Below are 23,737 nucleotides of genomic sequence, written 5' to 3'. Positions count from 1 at the left end.
TAAAGTTCTGCAATATGAAAGGTTTTTTTTTCAATGTAAGAAATTTCTGGAGACTTTCAGAGGTCCGTACAGGCTATACAGAGATCATTAAAATATTAAGGTAACAACACTGATCCAATCACAAGATCATGGGTTGGCTGATATGATTACTTTACACAGGTATTAAGACAACTGCCCCCAATAGTTCTTCTATCTCAAATGAATGACTCACTTCCTTTTTGTTTCAAAACACATCATTTTTTTCAAATGTAAAAACCAAAAGATGAACCCTTTCCCTGTGCTTTACTTTGCTCCCCTAGTTACAAAATAGTAAGTTTTGGCCTGGATTTTCAAAACTAACTTTACTAATAACATGGACTACATTTAGCCATGTTTAAGAGAGGTAAATTCATTTCATTTCTTTGACATTTTCATTGTAATATACTTCAAAAATAAAATAAAGGATTTCCACTCTTAATGTTAGCATATCCTGTATCTGTACAGTTTTACTGAGGCAAATAATACATAGCTGAAGTCCACTTCACCCCTTTTTCTCCAGAGAGGCTCACTACCCTGAATTTGCTTTTGCATTATTACATGCATATATTCATATGTTGGAGAAATATTTAGTATGTAAGTTTTCAAACATTGTATTATACATGTAATTCTGCAACTTACTTTTTTTGAGATTTATACTTGGTGATTCAAGAGATTCTAATCCATCCATTTTAATTGCTTTGTAAAAATCTATGACTATACACCTCATATTAATCTTCGATGATGCTTGAGTTATTTTGCTTACAATTTTTCACAATTTGTACTCAAGAAGGTTGGATTCCTCCTTTCAATTCTTACCTTATGTATCTTTTCCTTGCTATATTCTGCTAGCTAGAAGTTCCACCAATCATGCACAGAAGCACTATGTAGATTTGTCCATTCCTCCTTAAAATTTTGGTGGGTTTCTCCTTTATATTTTGAAACTATTTTGTTTGATGTATTCAAGTTCATATTTCTTTTATGGATTTATCTTTTTATTATGTAGTGTCTCTGTTTTAATACCAATGAATGCCTACCACCTTAAACTGTATTTTGTTCTATGATAACATTGTTTTGCATTCCAGCCCTCTCAAAAGCATAGTTTACTTAAATTTTTCTAATAAAACCAGTAGACATTCCATATTTTTAAACCTTTTCCTAACAAAATGATCTCACATACATCATTAAATACTATTGTTTCATTTCTGATACTTATGATGTAACTTATAATTTAAAAGAGGCCTGTTTGTGCTTTGAATGTTCCCATAACACCTTACCCTTCTTTCAAAATTAAAATATATTTGAAATATTTTTGAAGCTATTACTGATAATTTTTTTAAAAAGTTATCTTCTCCTTTTATAGTCCTTATTGACTTCAAGTTCGACGTATGGGTTTCTTTTTACTCTTTATCTTTCATATTGGAGACTTTCCTCAGACATCTGAATCCTAGGCTATTTTCTCATATTCAAGAATGGCAGACCAAGAAGTTAATAGGTATTCTGAGTGTACAGAGCTGAGTGTGCTGTAGACTCACTGAAGGGTAATCTCACTGATTTTTTCCTGTCGTTATCTTTAGGCTTTGGCCTAGTCGGCTTCACCGAAGAAAATTCCTTAGATTCCCTCTTTGAGTACAGTATTGTCCAATATACAGAAGTTTTCACTTCATCCCTACTTGGTAGCTCCATATCTCAACTATAAATGCCCCCTGAACATCCCCTATTTTATCCTTTTCAGAGAATAAACTTTCAGTCAGTCTTCATCCTGGACTTGAAGAGGGCGTTTAGGGATCAGACACCCTTTTAAACAACTTTTCTAATTCCTCACTCAAGGACATGCTTACTGATTTCAGAGAGGGGGAACGGGAGGGAGAGAGAGATGGAGAGAAACAGCAATCGGTTACCTCTAGCATGTGCCCCGACTGGGAATCAAACCCACGACTTTTCATTTTACAGACGACGCTCCAACCAACTGAGTCACACCGGCCGGAGATAAACAACGTTTAATCAAAACCCTTATCTTTAATGCCCACTTTCAGAGGTTCCTGATGTCACAAACTCCTGAACCTTTTCAATTACATGTGCAGCACATGAGTGTGTTGTTGCCTTTTCCTACTGTTTACCTAAGATTCCGTTTTCTTTGGTTGCTTAATTACACTAATCTATTTGCTCCTACATCCCAAAATTATGCTGCTATTTCCTCTCCCATTCTCTCCCCTTTTGAGGGTTTATGCCTATTTATTTTAATTATGGAATTAAACATATACAAAAATAGAGGGAATAATGTGATGGATCATCATGTACTATCATCCAATTTCAATGATTATCAACTCATGGCCAGTTTTGTTTCAACCATACCTGCCTGGCTCACTTCCTAACCTCACAAATTATTTTGAGGTAAATCTGATACATTAACCATTTTACTAATAAATGTTTCTTTTAGTCATATATAAAAGATAAGGCTTTCCCTCAAATAAACAACCATAATAGCATCATCAGCCCTAAGAAATGCAATGCTTCCTTAATATTTAGTATTCAAATTTACAATGATCTAATAAACATAATTTTATTTTTTAATTTTTTTATTGTTTATTTTTTTAAATTTTATTTTATTGTAAATAGTTTTAAAATTTCCACTGGGTTTTTTGTTTTAATCAGGATCCAAATATGGACCAGACACTACAACTGGCTGAGGACTCTTAAATCTCCTTTAGGTCACAGTAGGGCTTTTCTGTCTCAGCACTACATATGCTCCCGAACTTACCATGGGGTTATGTCCTGATAAACCCATTTTAGGTTCAAAATGCATATAATACACCTAACCTCCTGAACACCGTAGCTCAGCCTGGCCTACCTTAGAGCAGAACACTTAAGTTAGTTTTAACTTCCAGCTGGGCAAAATCATCTAACATAATAAATACATATACTCCAGAGGACTGTATTATTTAGCACTATTAAGTATTTAGTTAATTTACCTACTTTCTTATTGTATCTGTCTACCAGGCCAGAAAGAGGACTGGCTGTTAACCCTTGTGACCACATAGCCACCTGGAAGCTATAAGCCCTGCCACTGCCCAGCATTTACAAGAGTATTATGCCGCATGTCACTAGTCTGGGAAAAGATCAAAATTCAAAAGTCCAAATATAGTGTCTACTAAATGCGTATCACTTTTGCACCATCGTAAAGTCTAAAAATCATAAGTCAAACATCATTAAGTCGGGACCAGGTATATTTTATTTTGAGCAGCACAATTCTTCATTGTGAGAGCTGGTTGCATACTCTTGGCCTCCACCACTACAGGCTGGTAACATGCAGAAAGTTGTGACAACTAGGGTGCAGGTGGCATTTCGGCACAAAATCATGTATGGTTGAGAAAACTACTAGTTAATAGATACCTTAGGCACTTCATCCCCTTCCACTATTTATTTGTTAAAGAAAATAGGACTTTAGCCTGTAGAATTTATCAAGCCTAAATTTTTTCTCTTTGTTGACATATAAGTGGAGTGTCAAGAAAGAGTGAAATTATACTTTCCTGGCTCTTCCATGTTTACTGGAAGCCAGCTCTTCACATTAATAGTTTCACTGACAAGTCTCCAAAGACCACCCTATTCTAAAATAGATGCTTCCTGGTGTCCTCCAATTCAGCGTTTGCTGTATTTACTTCATAGTACATACCACAATCTTTAATTATTTCATTGATTTACCTACTTTCTTATTATATCTGTCTACCAAGCCAGACAGTAAGGTTCATGGGTTTGGGGATCTTGTCTACCTCAATTCTTCTTATCTTCCCAATACCAGGGGCAAGAAGCATGTACCAGGAGCTTTAACAGATATTTGTTGATTGAATATAACAAAATTTAACACAAATTTAAGGGCACAGTAATCTTTATAGAAAATTCAATTATTTTATGTTGAAAAGAACGTTCTGTTAGCAATGCTGTGGAGAAAAAGATACTTGTATATACCTCAGATTGGCCAGTAAATTGATGAAGCCACATGTGACAGCAAATTAAAGTATTTATGAAAATTTAAAATGTGTGTCTATGTTTCTCAAACTCTAATTACATACAAATTACTAAGGAACTGTTAAACTGTAGACTGTGATTTGAGAAGACTGAGGCCTGATATTCTGCATTTCTAAGAAGCCCACCAGAGATGCTGATGCTGTTAATCCATAGACCACATTTTAGGTACTGAAGATACACAGACACACGCCCCAACAATTCTATTTCTTTACATTTACTTTAGTGAAAGGTTTACTCATGTGTACAAGGAAGAATGTATAAGGATCTACACTGAAACTTATTTTCCAATTGTCTAAAATTGAAAATGTTGTAAATGTTCAGCATTAAAGGGGATGCAAAAGAAATTATGGCATATCCATACATTAGTAAGTAGGAGTTTAAAAAATAAGATAATTCTACATGAATTCAAATGGAAAGACCCCTAAGACATACTATTGGGTCAACAGCTTGTAAGCCTATACATGTTTGACAAGAAAAGGTAAAACCCAACAAAACTGACAACATTGGTATTTTCTAAGTTGGCACTTGAATTGGGGGTGGTTAAAGGTTCTTTAACACTAATGCTACAATATTTTATAGGGGACTATGTTAAATATTATTAGAATTATATAAATAAAAATAAATTTTAAAAACAAGGATGTTCTTACCTAGATGATTCTGTAGCTCTCGAGTTTGTCCATCTTCTGTTGGAGTAATCAGGTCCCATATGAAGCCTTTAATTTTCTCATCTCCTCGGTAGTGAACAAGGCAGTATGCTAAGAGGGCTCGGCAAATTATTTCTACATCATGTTCATTCAGCTGCCTTTTAAAACGGCCATGAGAAAGAATCTCTCTCCATCGGCCCCATCTGGTTAAAAAGAGATATATTTACATTATTATTGAGTCAAAGTCTAAAGAAAACCACATCTCATGGATAAAAGGCATGGAAACTGCAAGAAACACATTTTGCCATTAATAGGATTTACCTAATAAAATTTCTCCCCATGAGTAAAAGGCAGAGCCATGCTATAGTAATTTCTAGTATATTTTATTCCTTAAAGAATAACATCATTCCTTTTGTATTACTAAATGTGCAAACCTGAGGACAAGGGGTTTGACTTTAGTGATACATTTATAACTTAAAACTTAAGAAGGTCCTATCATTCTGCTATTAAACATGTTGAACATATAAATTCAGGAAACTTTAAAAATAGATTTTATAGATTTTTAACAAGGTAAAAAATATACTAGAATGTAGTGTGTGTTTTCCTTAACTTTACAGAGCAGACAACTAACAGTAAATGTTAAAAATAATATTTTACCCATAAACCAGTAGATTTTTTTCTACTCTAAAGCATTCAGTTCTTCCATAGCCATTGGATCGGTCACAGGGTCTCCGGAGTTTGGGCTTTTCTTCTCCTTCACTTTCAGCTTCAGATAATTCAGCCAATTCATCTTTTGTGGCACTGAAGGGTCTTGTTTGCTTCCTAATTCTTGGAGTGTCAATAACCAAGCTGTTCTGTAAAATTTAACAGCAATTACTTGAAGGCCTTTTTACTACTGGGCTTATAACACTGTCTTACATTTTCACCTTTCAAATTGTATAAAAAGTTTATAATTATAGAAAGTGAGAAGAAGAAATTACTAACAATTTAACCAACCTACCAAATAAATCTAAAAATTTTTATAGTCCTCTAAAATCCTTATTACCATGCAAACATAATTCTATATATTTACAGTAATAGGATTAAAAAGAATTTGGTATTTGGCTTTATAATAATATAAAAGTTACTGTATTATGTATCTGCAATAACCATAAAATATATTTTAAGCTGGATTTATGGATCATGATTTTCTTCACCTGATTCGTAATTTAATGTAGATTGTTTTAAATGTTTAACATAAATAATGCTAATGTAAACCTTTGTTATCTAAGTTTATCCTAAAGATAAATTCAAAAGAAGGAAAATTTCTAAGACTAGAAATATTGGTCAAACGATATAAATATTTTTACTGATCTAGAAACATGTTTCAATGCTTTCCAAAAGTTACTCTAATATGCAAAAAGCAAGGTAATAAGTGTACAAACTCACTATGCTCAATTTAGTTTAATTCATTCAAAACAACCTAAGTTAACGTGCCTTTACCTTTACTGAGAAAGTTCTCTAAGTTAAGCACTACATTATGGGCTGCAGATATAGAGGTAAGTACGACACCTTTTGCTCATAAGGAATCCGTAATCTTGAGGGTCAGACTAACAAGGAAATAAATAAACACTTTTCAGGATGGAATATTTTGTGTACAAGATAGGTACAACTGAATGGATAACTATTAATGGGATCTGACACCAAGATAACAAAAATAAAGAGCAAAATAAAAAGAACACATGATTTAAAGACATTTAAAAAAATTTTAAAACACATTATGATTTTAAGGATATAAATAATACCCCAAATTAAACTTTCCTTGTATTATAACCTATCATTACATCTATCACAAGTATGAAACTGAAGCAGTGTCTGATTCAAAACGTGATCATTCTACTATCCTACATCAATTTACTTATGCAGATAAATTTAGTTTTTGTTAAGTACACAGTTCAATCCTTAAAATATTTTAATTTTACAAAATTATCCCAACAGATATTTTTTTAAAAGGGAAAGAAATACTTACTCTACCACTGATTGTATCAATATCTATTTCTGCCTTTTTAGCCCATTTTTGCCAGAAGTTGGGATCATCTAAGGATATATCTGTTCGATTTCCAGATGCCACAAAACTCGCCTGAAACAAAGAATGGCAGTTTTTCAAAATGTTTTGAAGCTATAGGAAAAAAATCTATCAAGGCATAGTTAAAGCACTTACTGTGAATAGAATCTGAAATTTAGCATGAACACATACATTCAAACAATGTCTCAAATGCAATGGTCTGAAACATAAAATGGCATCTGCTTAAAGCAACAAAGGTGGTTTCTATGACTAATATTTTTTTAATTTATTTTTTAGAGAGAGTAGAAGGGAGAAAGAAAGGGAGGTAGAGAAACATCAGTGTGTGAGAGAAACATCGATGGTTTGCCTCTCAGCTGGCAACCTAGACACATGCCCTGACTGGGAATTGAACCAGCGACCTTTTGGTTCACAGCCTGGTGCTCAATCCATTGAGCCATACCAGCCAGGGCTGTTTTTTGTTTTTGTTTTTTAATTAACCATATTTCAGGTAATTTCAGGCACAAAGGAAAAATACATGTACACAATGTGTTGACAACTTGGGTAGAGCAAAGGATTCCAAAGTAAAGAAGATTTCTCAGGAAAAAGGCTACAGCCAGGGTATATCTACCCAATAATGACTAGTTTTAGTTCTAAGCCAGAGAGGAGAAGGGAGAGGAGGGGAGGGGAGGTATCAAAGGAGTTAGTAAAGTTTTAAATTATTTTCCCAAATAGGGTAGATTGATATTTATTAACACTTCATGTCAAGACACAAATTTTGTTTTACCCTCTGCATATTGTTACCTTAGCAAATGTTGACCCACGTCCTTCTGACTCAATTGTAATAGTTTTTGTACGACGTAGTAAAATCTGATCAATATCCTCTTCACAGAATTTAGAACCTTCATCTTCTTCTTCCATAATGGCACCGTAAGCACCTCTTCGAAGCAGATCTTCTATTTCCTTTTTGGAAAGCTGTTGAATCTAAGGAGAAAATAATTTTGGGAACAAAATTTTCTTTAGGCCCATAAAATGAGAAAGTATACCTAAAGGATGTCAAATGCAAGGTCATATTTAACTTTGGTGTTTGGATGTACATAAGAGAGAATTCCCTGAGAGAATACATTCAAATTATTGACTATTCTTTACTATCTTCAAAATGTGATTTGCCATTTGCCTAAAATATCTGAAGTTAAAACAAAGCCTATGGGGCAGGTTACCCGTAAAGGTTCTTTATAGTACTAGGATTCTATAGTTGTTATAAGCACAAGATAGAAGAAAATTATCTTGATGGAAGAAATGACCAAAAAAAATTATTTATTACAAGACAAAGCCAACACTAATAGTTTGACAATAAAAGCTATTAAAAACAATGAATAGAAAGATGCAGAAAAATTTACAAATTCTATTTTGCTATGTCATAATGCAAACATACTAAAAGCAGAGCAAAAAAATCTCCTTGAAAACATATTCTTAGAATTCATTAGCAATACAAACAAAACAAGATCAAAAGTATTAACTAAAAGTCACGCTATCCTGAAATACCTCCATAGGAAAAAAACATCTATTTAGTGTTCAGTAGGGATCAAAATGAAATAATACCCTGAGTTTAAAGTAAATGAGAACAAAAATTCCAAGTGACAAAGGAAATATACGTACACCACCAACGTTACTTTCTCTGCCACTCATGCTCTGTAACACAGCCTTATCGAGACCCAGCTTCAGGCTGGCCCGGTCAAACATCTCTCTCTCATATGAGTTACGGGTTACTAGTCGGTAGACTTTCACTGCTTTATTCTGACCGATTCTGTGACAACGAGCTTGGGCCTATAAAAAATGAAAAGTCATAAATTCAAATTTTTTCACAAAACGGCACAACAGACATCACATAAAAGACATTTAATAGTGTAGTATCTTGATGGAGTACCAAAGTAGGTAAGAATTTTTAGACTCATTTGCTACTGAATTAGCTATAAATGAATGTTTCCTAACAATAAAAGTAGAGCTTAGTAAAATAAGAAATGATTCCACATCAGCTACAAGTTAAAATTTAATCTTATATTTCAGATAATATAAAACATTGAAGAATGATTATTTTTAAAAGAAGGTGTCATCAATATAACTTTGGACAGGAACATCAAGTCTACGAATAGATTATTCTAGCTGTTTGGCAACTCAACCTTTAAACCTAAATTATCAACAACCTTTTCAATACATTTTAGTTAAAATGGGTAATTAAGCGAGGGGACTAAAAACTAAGGTGAATAACTCTGGAGACCCAAACTGAATTAAACAGAAAGAAATAATTATCTAATATGAAGACCTATTGAAAGTAGAGAAACTAGAGACTATATAAGAGCTTAATTTTTTTTTCGCTGTATGGGTAGGGTGGTGGGGGTGGTAGGGGTGGAGGTGGCGGTGGGTGAAGGGCTTAAAATTTATCATGGGTTCCTGCTATACTTAAAATTTATATAGTAAATTTTGAGTCTAAAGTGTTTTTTTTTTAGATTTTGTTTATTATTTATTTTTAGAGAGAGGGGGAGGGAGAAAGAGAAGGAGAGAAACATCAATGTGTGGTTACCTCTTGCATGTCCCTTACTGGGGACCCACCCCACAACCCAGGCTTGTGCCCTGACTGGGAATCAAACCAGCAACCATTTGGTTCACTCAATCCACTAAGCCACACCAGCCAGGGCATTGACTCTAAAGTTTCAAAAGTGTCAGTGGTCTTTCTTCCAAATTAGTATTCATCTTTACATGATCCTCAGATTAAAATATAAATTGTGACTTTAAAATGTATAGATGGCATTGATGCTATACCCTTTGCAGACATCTTTATTCTACCCATATATACTTTGTGCCCATTGGATGTCAGAATTGTGAATGAATAACTTTGATCCAGGACTAGAGAAAATATAAAAGGCCATATATTGCCCTGGCTGGTGTGGCTCAGTGGATTGAATGCTGACCTGTGAACCATAAGGGTTGCTGGTTCAATTCCCAGGCAGAGCACATGCCTGGGTAGTAGGCCAGGTCCCCAGTAGGGGGTACATGAAAGGCAACAGATGGATGGATGTATCTCTAGCATACAGATGTTTCTCTCCTTCCTTCTCCCTCTCTTCCCCTCTTTCTAAAAGATAATAAAATCTTTAAAAAGAAAGACGAATTTCTCTTATAGTTCACTTTGTCATCCTTCCCACATAGCTTATCTTCTGCAAACTTTGACTCTCTTTCATCACTCTAATATTTCTATTTCTTCAAAGTCATTTCACAGTCTTAACTTATATGAATACCTTAAATTTCTACAGTGTTTCATAAACAACATATTCTGTTTCAATTCTGTGTATACTATCTTATATAATGATTGAGAAGTTGAAATCTGAAAAAGAAAATATTTATTTTTAAGGAAATAAAACTCTGATAATCTTATTTAGTATATGTAAGTTATTTTTAAACTTTAGGCCTCTCTCAAATTTATATAATACAGTTTAAACAATTAAATGGTGTATTCATTAAAAGTTAGTAAGATATATAAGTACAGTGTATTATATTTTATTGTCATTAAAATTAAATTACTCACCTGTTTTATTTGGCATAGATATTACTTAGGGAAACATACATGTTAGCTTGTCCAGATAAAAATATAAGAGGCACATGGTCAGAAATAGTTATAAAATTTTAAAAATAAATGTCTTTCTCTTAGTTGAAGAATTTATTTACCTGAAGGTCATTTTGAGGATTCCAGTCAGAATCAAAAATTATACATGTATCGGCAGCAGTTAAATTGATGCCCAATCCACCAGCTCGGGTACACAGCAGAAAAACAAATCGATCTGAGTCAGGCTTACTAAATCGATCTATAGCAGCTTGTCGAAGATTCCCTCTGACTCTTCCATCAATACGTTCATATAAATATCTATCAAAAGAAAGGCAATAAATTTAGATGGAGAGATATAATAAAAATGGAGACACATTCTATCAAACGTAAAGTCTGTTTTCCTGCAACTTGACATTTATTATAAAATTAAAAAGCAATTACTGCCCGATTGGGGTTTTACACTTCTTGGTATTGGTATTACAAATGAAGTACAAAGTAATATAAAGATTCAGAATCTCTACAATCCTGGTATTTAGGTAAAATACCATTATAATGACTATCATGTTTAGAAGCTGGAATGAAAAAAAATCCATAAAAACTACTTTGCTGATCTCATTATAATAAATGACTTTTTTTGTATAAAAAGCTAAAACTTTCATAAAAATTTTTATAAGAAGCCTACCAACATTCCCCTCTGCGTCAGTCACGTTAGTCTCTCAACTATAAATCTACCAGGGGCAAACTAAAATGTTATTTCCTTCTCATCATTACTGTCAAGTGATTAATTTTTAACTTTCTTTATCCCTCTTCATTAAACATAGAACTCAAAAACTGTTAGGCATCAATAAAAATGAAATACATAAAAATATAGGAACAAGAAAAATATAGGAATATTGGGATAAAAATATGCCCAATTTGCTACACCTCCTCTGGTATGAGAAGCTTCTTTCCACATATTGTTTACTAGTCTCCACAGGAGCTCCACTGATGTCTCTAGTACCTGTGAAATGCGGTGGTGACTTCTAGTAATGTTACTTTTGACACTAAAGAAATTTGAGGTTTTCCAGAGATTTATCTTATAAATCAATTTAATCTTTCTTGTACTTAGATGGTATAAAACTGAGAATAATACACCTTTTGAAATGAGACTTAAAAAGTGGAACACTGACAGTAGAAATGTCACTAGAAATAAAAAATAATCTGATAATATAAACTGTATAGACCTTTACTTATCTATTCAAGTCAAAATCCACTGATCTAAAACCTACAGGTCAATCTTCAGGTTCCCTTTTATATAAATATGTCAATATCTCATTAGATCACCAAAGCTCTGATAAATATCTTATGTAAGTACATACTGACTAGACCAGAAAATTTTCAACATTTTTCATCCCATTGCACACATACATTGCTAATTAAATTTCTGCAGCACACCAAAAAATATTGTTTGCTAATCTGACAAAAATAATAGGTATAATTTTGATTTATTCACACCAGATGGCTATTGTTGTGCTGGCTGTTGTCATTTTTTAATTGGACAATCTAAGGAAAAACAGGTCAGCGCCCCTGAGTAAACAGTCAGATATTGCATGTTTTAAAAATTCCTGCAGCACACCAGTTGAAAAATCACTGTTCTAGACAATATTTAAGACTATCTATCATGAATCAAAAAACCAAAGCAAAACTCCATATTAAGCAAATCACAAGACTAAAGCATAACAAATTTTAGACAGTGTATAACAGGCATCAAAGTGCAGAAAATTCAGGTTCTAACTGTAACAATGAAATAGATCTGAAAAGGATCTTGAATCATTTCTTCCATATTGATGATGGTTCTAAATTTGTTTAAAATCTCAAGACTGCAAAGTTTACAGATCAAATAACATGTACACTAATAAATACATTCCTAAGTCAACAAATAGTCAGTTTGCATAGTTTTCTTGATCACTCTCCTTAGCCTTGCCAACTATCGCAACATAAATTAGGAAAACACCTTACATATAATCCTAAGCAATCTGTACTGATAGATTTAAAATTGATTCTTACCTAGATGAAGAGAAAGACGTGAGGAAAGTTGGGTTACAGTACAGTGCTGCAAAAACCTTAACCACATACACTTAGCATAATCACAGAATAATTCAGTGGATGAATCCTATGCCTTACCTTTTATGTATAAGATAGTCCTCCAGGATGTCAAGGCAGCGTACCATTTGAGAAAAGATGAGCACTTTATGACCCCCTGCTTTCATTTTGGGAAGCAATTTATCAATAAGGACCAATTTACCAGCAGACTGGATCATTGCTTGAAGATGAAAATCAGAAGCAGCTGGATTATATGTATCTCTAAATTCTCCCAGTATTTTCTCCTCAGCACCTGTCAAACATAAGAAGACATGGCATTAATGCACAAATAAAGGCAACATCCAATTGCTTTTATTTTTTCCAAAAATCAGAATTAGTGCTCTTCTACCTTTGCATAACACACTAAAAAATTTTTGATGGTAGGTAATAAATTACTTTTATTAGAATTTTTGTTTGTGGCTAAAACCTCACCAGCACCAGACTACAACTGCATTGAGAATACAGATGATGTCTTAGGAATCATTTTTTTCTCTCCAGACACCTGCATATGCTTTATATGAATTTGTGTTCACTGAAGATTTAATAATGTTTTTAGGGGAAAATATTAATGAAAATGTGGTCTTGACCTACGTGATAAACACATACTTTTAAACAAACTTCTAATACTGAAACACCAATACAACAGCGATCCATCACTGAAAGGTGATCATAATCTGGATGTGCCTATGGCAATCCTGCTGGTTATGGAAGCAAGAAACATTTAAGTCACTGATGAATGTTTCCTCCAGAGAGTCTAGATCAGCATTAAAAGCTCGCTGCCTTCCCTCAGCCTGTCAGCAGTAGAGGACCAGGGTTGCAAGTGAGTTCATTATGAGGGTAAGAAATAACTTGTCTTGGGAGTATATTCCCAGAAACAAGTGAAAAGGCTCAAACACTGTACAGAGAAGGCTAGTACAGAACCTGACAAGATCTTAAAAAGTAATGTGAGAGCACAAAAATTGAGAGACACTAACTGGACTAGAAAAATACCAGGAAAAAAAATGTAAGCGTGGAGGCCCAAAGACAGGTTTTGTTGTGTTTGGGTCTGAGAATGATTAAACTGAAGGAGAAATTCCAGTCCATGTGAGACTGAGCTCAAATCCTGATACTACAACCAGACATGGTAATATGGGATCCTGGGCTGAAGTGGTATCCCCAATTCTGAATAACTTGTAAACCCTCAGAACACCAGAGTGAAGTTACAGAATCAGTGCCTTTTCTTTGTAACTGCCATTACAGCTAAACTGCTGGGGTGTCTGTTTTACTCATGGGTATTTCTTGAAAAGAACAAGTACTTGTGTGCCATCATTTTAGCTACCTTTGATAAGATAGGGATGGTTACAGCACTTCCTAAGCTCCATCATGGTATTGACCAAGTTAGGTACATTAGTCTGCCCCACTCCTTTGGCTAAAAATGAAAAGTTCTTCTCCAGAATAGCCCGGTAGTATTTCTTCTGAATGTTAGTAAGTTCCACTTCAATGATGGTTTCTTCCTTTGGTGCCAACTTCTTTTCCACATCTTCCTTCAATCTTCTCAACATCATTGGTTTCAGGATAGCCTGAAGTTTTTGCACCTGCAAGAAAAAAAAAAAATATATATATATATATAACATACATGCACATTCAACACATATAATTACAATAATAAAAGATCTGATGTACTTATTCACAAAAGACCAAACATTTACCTGTTCCTCTGTTTTCAGATCCCCAAATTCTTGCATAAATGTTGACTCAGAAGGAAACCTTAAAGGTTCTAGAAAGTGAAGAAGACTGAATAATTCTTCAACTGTGTTTTGCAGAGGTGTGCCAGTCAAAAGCACCTTGTGTTCCTATATAAAGAAAGAAAAATTCACATCAAATACCACAATACAAAAACTTTATGAAAGTTGACATAGGTTATCAAATATTCAGCGATTGAAAAGCAAATGTTTTTCAGATAAAAATTATCAAGTCAACTCAAAAATAAATCTCTATCCACAAATCTCCATTAATTTAATTCTCAATCACTTTCTAAAAATTCTGTATCATTCTCATAATACTGTACTTCACAAGCTGTTTTTACTCATTCATCCTTTTAAAAGTAAAGTTCTAAATAATGAAGAAGCACACTTTAGATTTTCTCAACTAAATGGACTTTTAAGAACAGAGAGGGTATTTGTTTCTTTTGTATTCAGCCATTCTTGGTATGGTAATTTGTACACAAAACTGTGTGCATTCTTTGCAATTTGGTGGATCATTTGACTTACTGCACAAAAAAACAAATTTTCAAATCATTAAGGCTGCAATCTAATAGTGTGAAAGATTGATTGGAATATGCTTCTGAGCTAGAAATGCATTATACATAAAACATAATAGTAACAGAATGAAATAAACAGAACAGTTTTATTGGAAATAATACAAATTATTTAAAATTCTACTTGACAATACTTCTAAATTCCTTAGCTAAACATTTGTATATGTATCTGAACATACGCATATATCCATCTGTGCATATGCACTAGTAAACAGTCTAGAAAGATATACTTCAAGCTGCCAGTCCTGGGGGTAAGGAGTGGAACTGGGGGTGGGCATGGATGGAGAAGTAAAAAGGAGCACTTTGTTTACCATATGTAGTTCTGGATATGTCAATTTCTTCAAGTTCTCATGTACTAATTACGCAATCTTAATTAAATCAAAAAATTGATAAAGCAAACTTTTTTGATTTGAAGTAAAAATACACACTAAGACTATGACTTTTTAAAATCCTATTTATGAATTATAACCAACATTTACCAAGTATGTGCAATCATGTAGGAACTTTATTGCTCTAAGATAAATGATCTGAATAATACTGTAACTTTGGTAAAGGGACTTCTACAAGGAATTCATGGGTTGAAGCTATGATTCTATTTTCTTTTCAATAGTACATTCTAAAGAGGTTTCCCTTTTAAAGCATTTTGAAAGAATATGTTATAAATATTTTTTTAGATTTTTAAAAATTTTTATTTTTAGAGAGGGAAAGGGAGAGAGAGAAGGAGAGAAACACCAATGTGTGGTTGCATCTCGCAAGCCCCCCACAGAGGACCTGACCCGCAACCCAGGCATGTGTCCTGCACTGGGAAGTGATCCGGTGACCCTTTGATTTGCAGGCTGGTGCTCAATCCACTGAGCCACACTAGCCAGGGCAGAAAATGCTATAAATTTTTAAGTCGTAGAAAACACATAAGATTTTTTTCCTTGGTGTCCAAACTTTCGGCATCTCTGCGCCGCACTGGAAAAAGAATAGTTGTCTTGGGCCACACATTAAATACATGACGACATATAATCACAAAAAAAAAAATCTCATAATTTTTAAAGTAAATTTATGAGTTTGTGTTGGGCCGCATTCACACACATCCTGGGCTACGGTGCAGCCTGGACACCCCTGACTTAAAGCAAAAACAAAAACAAACCAAAAAAACTCAACCACCACAGATAGAAATTAGATACATCTGTACTCTAAAATTTAAAAAGGCATAAGTGTATATAGCATTAGCTCTCTGACTCTATCTGATCATTTACTATGTAGTTATGAAACTGAATTAAGTCATAATAATGTTACTTACCAGATTCATGAGTTTCAGACCTTCTAGAAGTTTACAGTTTTTATTTTTTAACCTATGTGCTTCATCAATGATTACACATCGCCATTCAATTGCATTAAGCTCTCCACAACCTCCAAGAATCATTTCAAAAGTAGTGATGATGGCTTGGAATCTGTAAGCTCCTCGAATAATACGCCCCTAGAAATTTATTATCAAATACAATAATTGGCTAGAATGTCTTGACAATAATTTTTAAATTGCACAAAATTACATCTAATGACATCTGCAATAAAGTATTTTCCACTAAAATTTTTATACATATTTATATACTCTCAGAATGAGTTTTAATATTAAAATTATAATAGATTGCTGTTTTTAAGAATGTTTAAAAAATTATGCGAACACAATTACATAATTTATAATTATATCCACATAAGTATTCCTTGATAAAATGTTTTATAATACTTTAAGAGTTTTAGCAATTTTAGGACAAGAAAGAAGTGACCAACACAAAATCTGGCCAATGAAATTTCAGTATTAATGTTAATTACTTACATCCATGAGTCCACACATAGAATAGCAAATAAGGGGATCATATCAAAATTAGCCACCTAAGTCATTTATCCAGCAAATATTTATTGAGTGTCTATGTGCCAGACCTTGTTCTAGTTGCTGGAGATATAGCAGTAAACGAAACACACAAAAATAATTATCCAAGTGGAATTTACCATTCTAGTTAATAAATGCAGGTTATAGGCATTTAAAAAAACACAAAAATTTTTTTAAAAAATGTTACAAAACTAAGTTAGAATAGTATAAGGGCAGAGGAATAAAATAATATAAATCAGGAAGTATGAGCTCAGAGGTGATCGCTATAATTTTTTACACAGAATAGGTCATTATTGAGAGGTGACATTTGAAGAAAGTGCTGAAGATGAGGCAGGAAGCCATGTTAATGCCTGGAGATCTAGAGGAGAAAGCACTTTTGTCAGAAGTAGCAAGTGTAAAGGCCCTAATGCAGGAATATCTTTGGCAGTATTCAAATAGCAAGAAAACTGGAGTGGTTGACATCCAACGTGTGGAGGGAATAAGGTTATCTAGGGACTTGCAAGGTGTAGTAAGGACTTTGGCTTTTACTCTGAGCAAGCAGCTAGGGGAGGGCTTTTGTCAATAAGTTTCATGATTTGGCATAATTTTAAAAGAATCCCTTTTGACTTTTGAGGCTGTTATAGTAATCAAAGCAAGAGAGAATCATTGCAGGTCATGAGATGTGCTCGGTTCTGGATATATTCTGAAATATATCCAGAGGTAAAGGATATACTAATGGACAGTTGTGAAATGGGATAAAGAATTCAAGTTTCATTCTAAAAATTCTTAGCTTGAATACTAGAAGTTGGTATTGCTGTTTAGTACAATGAGGAAATTCGGGACTTTGGTTTGGACACGTTATGTTTGAGACACCTGGTAGATATCCAAGTGGAATAGTTGAAGGGCCACTTGGATATGACTCCTGATTTTAGAAAAGAGGTTAGAATTGGTAACATAGATTTGAAAATTTGCAGTGGTATAGATGGTACTTAAATTGTGCCACTGAATCCTCTGAGGGGATGAGTATAGGTATAAAAGCATGTAAAGACAAAGCCCTGGGCTACCCTGCATTTAGACTGAGATTAGAAAAAGCCAATAAAGGGGGCTTCAGAAGGAAGAGGCGGGACCACAGAAATAGAATCCAAGTGAAGAGAATATTTAAGTGGGATTGAAAACTATACATTATTAGGAATTAGGGAGAAATGAAGGCTTAAGAAAGATAATGTGTTCTGACAGGATTTTAATTCCTATTAACTTAGATTAATTCACACTGATTACATACACTGACCAGTAAATTGAACAACAGCTGTAGTAGAAAATAAGTATAAAGTATAAGTCTATAGTATTTATATGGTGCTAAAACCTGAAATACAATTGATACCACATTGCTTAAGAATAAAGGCTCTCGAGTCTAATTCACCTGGATTTATTATTCCCAGTGTGCTCTGTGTCTTTGAGGGAAACTAAGTAACTTGTTTATACCTCAGTTTCCTCATTTGTAAATGGGAATAATAATACTATTAACTATTTATTGGGTTGCCATTGCAAAGATTAAGTGAAATACTGTATGTAACCTGTAACATAATGCCTGCATCATGGGAATACTAAAAAATGTTTGTGGTTATTAGTGTTATTCTTCTTATGGCAATTCAGAAAATTTGAGCATAATTTTACTACTAGTGTGATTTCAGGCTATTTAATAACTTGAAAAAACCAGCAGTAAATATTCAAATAATTTATATTAAAATACATTTAAAAGAGATAATGAAAGTTTTTTTCTATATATGAAGTGCAGATTTATCTCATTACATGAGAAATCTTTATCTTTTGAAATGTTAAACCGTTTAGATATTTTTCTAGAATGTATAACATTTACCATAAAAATATAACGTTTAATATATAATATTTACAACACATGAAGAATCTTTCAGCTTTTAGGCTATCATATTAATACCAAACTCATGAAACATATTAAAATTGTAAGCTTGTAACCCTGTTAAAATCTCTTACAGTCAACATATGTTAATTGTACCCTCTGTAAAAAAATAACATTGAACTAACTCATTTCTAGAATGCCATACAGCTCTAAAATTCTAAAATGTATGATGAAGAATAATAAAACATTATGAAAGAAAATCAAACAATAACCTAATTAAATTTCATAGGCTCCAAAGGTGCAAAGGTACTAGTTTTCCACAGAACTGAAGAATAATTAAACGTTTTTGTAGATGTTTAATCTACAAAAATACAAATTTTGACAGAAATACAATTGTCTCAAATACAGAAGTAGGAGGGGAAAAGAGGTTAAAGGAACAAAAGCAATGCATTCATTCACTTTCAGCCTCAAAAAGGTAGAAAACCTATTATAACTGGGAGGTGAAAGTACAAAGCTATGAATATTACCTTACTTCAACCCATATCATATCACATGACCTGGCCATAAATTGTAATGATCCTCATAAAAACAAAAAAAAATGAGTAAAAGAAAAAAAAATCAAGGTGCTATTGAAGTAGAGGTAGAGTGCCAGGCAATAAACCTTTTCTAGTTAAAAAGTACAATTTTGTGTGAAATGTGTTTTTATTCATTTTGTTTCTTACTTAACAAAAGTTTTTATCTCAAAAAAGTCATATTACCCCTCAAAATTGCAAAACTTTCTGCTAGGAAATTCTTTCTTATAATGTCATCTCTTGATTTTATAACCTGTGTATGTAGCAGAAAAATACGAAATCACTTCCTAAAGAGTATATTACCAGAGTAAAATGAGAAATGGGCTTCTAAGATACAGAGGGGAACAAAGCCATAAAACTCCTGGAGCACTAGAATAACCAATCCAGAAAGAAAAAAATACATAGCTGTATGCTTCGATATGAATATAAAACAAACTGACCCAATTGTTTATTAATTTGAGAGAAAGAGAGAGAAACATTGATTTGTTTTTCCACGTATTTATGTAAAAATTAGCTGGTTCTTGCACATGCCCTGACTGGAGATCAAACCTGCAACCTTGGCCTATTGGGATGATGCTCTGACCAGCTGAGCTACCCAGCTAAGGACAATAAACCAAATTTTTTAAAATGTCTAAATCAAAATCCAGTGAACACAAAGGGGAAGCTTTTTGAGATTTCACCTCAACAGACATTTAAACCCATGGTGTTTGCTGAAGATTTAAACTTTAAAAATGGAGAAGAAGAAAAAACTGGAGGATGACCAAAGAGACCTTTATAATTCTATATTAAATGTGTATTTTAAAACAACTAATAAAACAATTATTTACTTTAAAAAGTAAAGATACAGATTTGTGCATTTGTATAAATCAGAATACTTCTTTATAATAAACTACAGCATGAACGCAACTACTTATGTCATTGTTCTCTTTAGCTACTAAAGTTTATTGTAAAACACGTATGATGAATAGAGAGAATGAAGTAAGAGCTAAGTAGGCAATTAAAATCTATCCTAAATTTGAATGTAATTAATGTATAATGCTTATCGTGTTACAAACTGACCATTAAACAACAAACCAAATGACCAATAACACACCTGGGCATCCCTGAAGTACATCTCGTATCGCTGTATCATCTGTCTGCTAATCAGGCTCCCATGATAAACCACAACATTAATATCAGTCCACGTACGAAATTCTCTCTCCCAGTTTGCAATAGTAGAAAGTGGAGCAATAATCAGGAAAGGTCCTCTTATACCAGTCAGAAGGATTTCATAGAGGAATGTAATTGATTGAATTGTTTTGCCAAGACCCATTTCATCTGCTAAAATGCAGTTTCGTCTGAAATAAACAAATATATTATACAAGTAGACATTGGGTTTTTCTGTACAACAGCTTTAAAGATATACAAAAATCATCAATGATCAAGTTAAAACACTAGCATTTATAAAAATGTAAAAGTTGCTCGAGTGCAGAGTAAGCCAAAAATTACAATTTTATTATAATGCTGAAATGAGAAAACTATAAATTTTTGTAGCTCCAAAATAATGACACCACCCGATAGACTTTTTTTTTTTTTTTTTAAGAGTGAAATGGCAAGCACAAGGCAGACTAAATATTGTATTCAGGAAGCATTTGTTAAATACCTTCTATATCTCAGGGACAGTATGAGAAGATGGGATACAAAAGAAATAGAACATGTTCTCTGCCTTCCAGGGGCTTGTATCTATTAGAGAAGCAGACATGCAAATAATAAATAAGTAGTCATGCAATGTGCTGTCACAGAAGAATAAACAAAGCACTGGATTTCAACTCTGGCTGTGCACTACAAGAGCCTACAGTGTTTGAAAGAAACCCAGATACTCAGGGCCCTATCCTATACATTCTGATTCAAGGTGGAGTAGGATAAAAGTAGCTGCAATTTTTCACATAAGCTCCACAGATGGTGATGATATATATATGGCTGGTTGAGAACCATCAATATTAAGTTGATTATGGAAGTTTAGAGGAGTAAGTGTCCACCTTTGGCTAGAAGAGATCAGAGACAAGAAGACTGCTTTCAGAGAGGAGGTCAGTGTTTTGCCCGAGAGCACAGCCAAGAAGTATAAGGCACATGATCCACCGTGAGACCACATGTTATTTAATGTGGTTTTGAGAGAAGGGAAAAGGGAGGGGATATCATTGAGATAAGCAAGAAGCATATGTACATAAGGTTATATAAATCATTCTAATAATTAAAAAAAATTTTTTTTAAACCTGATGAGATTAGGTTTGAATTTTGAAGTCTGCTTCAATGCCACTGTGGATATTAGAAGGTGAGGTGACTAGAAGTTGTGACACTAATTGAGAAAGTACTGCAATAACGCAGGAAAGAGTGGGTGGACCCTGAGACTAAGGGAGGGTAGCTGATTCCAAATTAATTATGAGTTAGAAGGATTTGGATCTGTGACCAACCAAGTATACAGGGTGCATAATGACAGCCAGATTTCTTTCAGTTTTGGTGACTAGATGAATTCTATTATTCTTAACTGAGATGCAAAATATGGAGGAAGAATAAATTTGGTATGAAGAAAACAGGAAATGATAAGATTAATTTTTAATCTGTTGAGTTTAAAGAATCATTGGGATAGACCTTAAAGTAGCAAGAAACAAAAAGAAATATAGGTTTGGGGTTCAAGGACTTAGAGATGAAAGTATGAAATCATTAGTGCATTATTGATATGTGAAGGCATAGAGGTATACAGAATATGGTTTAGGAAGAACAGATATGTAAGATGAGAAAAGAGGAAAAAGAATTTTGGGCAAAAAAACCCACCCCAAGATTGAAAGGGCAGGCAGATATAAAAGAACGAGCAAAGACTACTGGAAGGAATAGTCACAGAGGTACTAGAGACCTAGCAGAGTCACCTTATGGAAGCTGTTGGGGGTGTGCATGGGGGGGGGGAAGTTTAAAGGAGGAAGTAGTAGCAGCTGTTATCCAATAAAGCAAAGACAACAAATTAGGTTGAGAAGTATCCTGTAAACTGGAAATTTAAAAGTTTCAGAGATGATACAGCATCAAACCTGGATGACAGGCCTAAGGAGAACTGGAAAGGAGGGCATGGGAAGGGCTTGTGCCAGGTATTCTTCCCAGGAAGTAACAAAGAGGACTTGAGGGAGCCAGAAGGAGAAACAGAGCCGTGTGAAGTTTTATCCTTTTCTTTAGCATTTTTATAGACAGGTTAAGCCCAAATTTGTTTACAGACTGAAGGGACAGCACCAGTTTCAGAGATGGCTTAAAGATAGAAGAGCAAAGGATGATAACTGAATTAAACCTGGATGAGATGCATGTTAAGAGTGGAGGTGGCAGCATTAGTCTTGGTCTTGGGGAGGGAACCTTGTAACTTCTGATACATGCAGATAGAGGTAAGAATAGCAATGGCTGGAGATACATTCGTACGTTTGCATGGCAGGCAAGGATTTGAATGAGTTCACTTACTGGTCAACCCTAAGCTTCTCCATGAAGCCATCGCGTACTGAGAACAAGGGGGGCAGGGTTGTGGGCTTCAGGAAAGTGATGAGTGTTTTAAACAAGCAATTTAGGGAAGGGGAAAGGATACTGATAAGGGAGGTATAGCAAACACATATTTTATTGCCTATTTTACCTGGAAGGTTCTCTTGCAGAACATGATGATAAATATTTACAAACTATAAGCCAGGGGAAAGAACATTCATTGCATGGGATAACAGGTCAACCTGACTTCATTGACTGAGTCGTATATTTCACCATGACCAGGTGTAACCACTCAGAAGACTCATGTGAGAAGTAAAAACACACAAAAAAATGATTCTGAATAAAAATCGGCAAACTTTGCTATTGTTACCAATAATAATGCCTTCATCTGCTCCTTTGTATACACTACTATACCTCTCTCAATCATAGTACCATTTTTACTCCTTTGCAATTATTTTTCATCTCAATTTAAAAAGTGAGATAATGTACAATAAAGCATTCTGAACAACTTTAAAAATAAATAATTAATAAAAGGGAATAATGATTATTAGGTTCTCATATTTTGTGTTCTATTCTTTATCATGTGACAACCTACTTCTGTGAAAACTTAATTAGAGACCTAGCTAATTCTTACAGATGCAACTGCTCACATCTTACTAACTAGATTCAATTAATGGCTAACAGGAGCATAGACTGGTGAGTTGAAAAACATTCTGAAACATAGCAGATGTTTCATGTTAAGAAAGATATTTCAAATTTAATTACTATACAACATATCAACTTTATTCTGTTCTGGTTGATATACATTTTAAAAAAGCAACTGTAGTCAAAATCTTAAATTATAAATTTTCTTGAGGTAACTGCAAGTTACTTGAAAACAGTAATAATATAACAACATCACCACCCATTGTAACCAACATATTCTGGCACATGTAAAAAAAAATAACATGCTAAAATTTTCTCTAAGACACTACATACCTATTGTACCAATTGAACAAGAGCCAGTTGAGTCCCTCCAGTTGATATTCCCTGAGTTGATTACCATTTTTATAGTCCCTGGATTGATCTATTTTTTTCCAAAGATTAGAGGGAGGACGATCCTTAATGGAAAAACAAGGAATGAATGATGTTTTTTTCATTTCTGTACATCTCACAAGCAATGCAGAACATTACATGGCATTATGATGAAATTTGACAAGCA

The 23,737-nt window shown here is 33.7% G+C and overlaps 1 protein-coding gene across 7 annotated transcripts in view; it reads right to left on the bottom strand.

Annotated features, from left to right (window-relative positions):
* Window positions 1–23,737, bottom strand: part of CHD9 (chromodomain helicase DNA binding protein 9) — a 113,356-nt gene that overhangs the window by 32,140 nt on the left and 57,479 nt on the right. For all 7 annotated transcript variants that reach the window (XM_054570332.1, XM_054570333.1, XM_054570330.1 and 4 more), the window contains 12 exons: window positions 23,515–23,636; window positions 20,141–20,384; window positions 16,033–16,209; window positions 14,134–14,277; window positions 13,764–14,019; window positions 12,488–12,698; window positions 10,447–10,642; window positions 8,386–8,553; window positions 7,531–7,710; window positions 6,694–6,804; window positions 5,343–5,539; window positions 4,689–4,888 (listed from right to left, as the gene is read on the bottom strand). In XM_054570332.1, coding sequence (XP_054426307.1) covers window positions 4,689–4,888; window positions 5,343–5,539; window positions 6,694–6,804; window positions 7,531–7,710; window positions 8,386–8,553; window positions 10,447–10,642; window positions 12,488–12,698; window positions 13,764–14,019; window positions 14,134–14,277; window positions 16,033–16,209; window positions 20,141–20,384; window positions 23,515–23,636 — 2,206 coding nt within the window. The remainder of the gene's footprint in view (window positions 1–4,688; window positions 4,889–5,342; window positions 5,540–6,693; window positions 6,805–7,530; window positions 7,711–8,385; window positions 8,554–10,446; window positions 10,643–12,487; window positions 12,699–13,763; window positions 14,020–14,133; window positions 14,278–16,032; window positions 16,210–20,140; window positions 20,385–23,514; window positions 23,637–23,737) is intronic.

The sequence above is a fragment of the Pteronotus mesoamericanus genome, unplaced genomic scaffold, assembly GCF_021234165.1.
Source record: "Pteronotus mesoamericanus isolate MK-2021 breed Mesoamerican mustached bat unplaced genomic scaffold, CSHL_Meso_final contig_202, whole genome shotgun sequence".
In the NCBI taxonomy this organism is placed as follows: Eukaryota; Metazoa; Chordata; class Mammalia; order Chiroptera; family Mormoopidae; genus Pteronotus; species Pteronotus mesoamericanus.
Note: the sequence above shows the minus strand (reverse complement) of the source record. Positions and strands in the feature narration are given on the sequence as shown.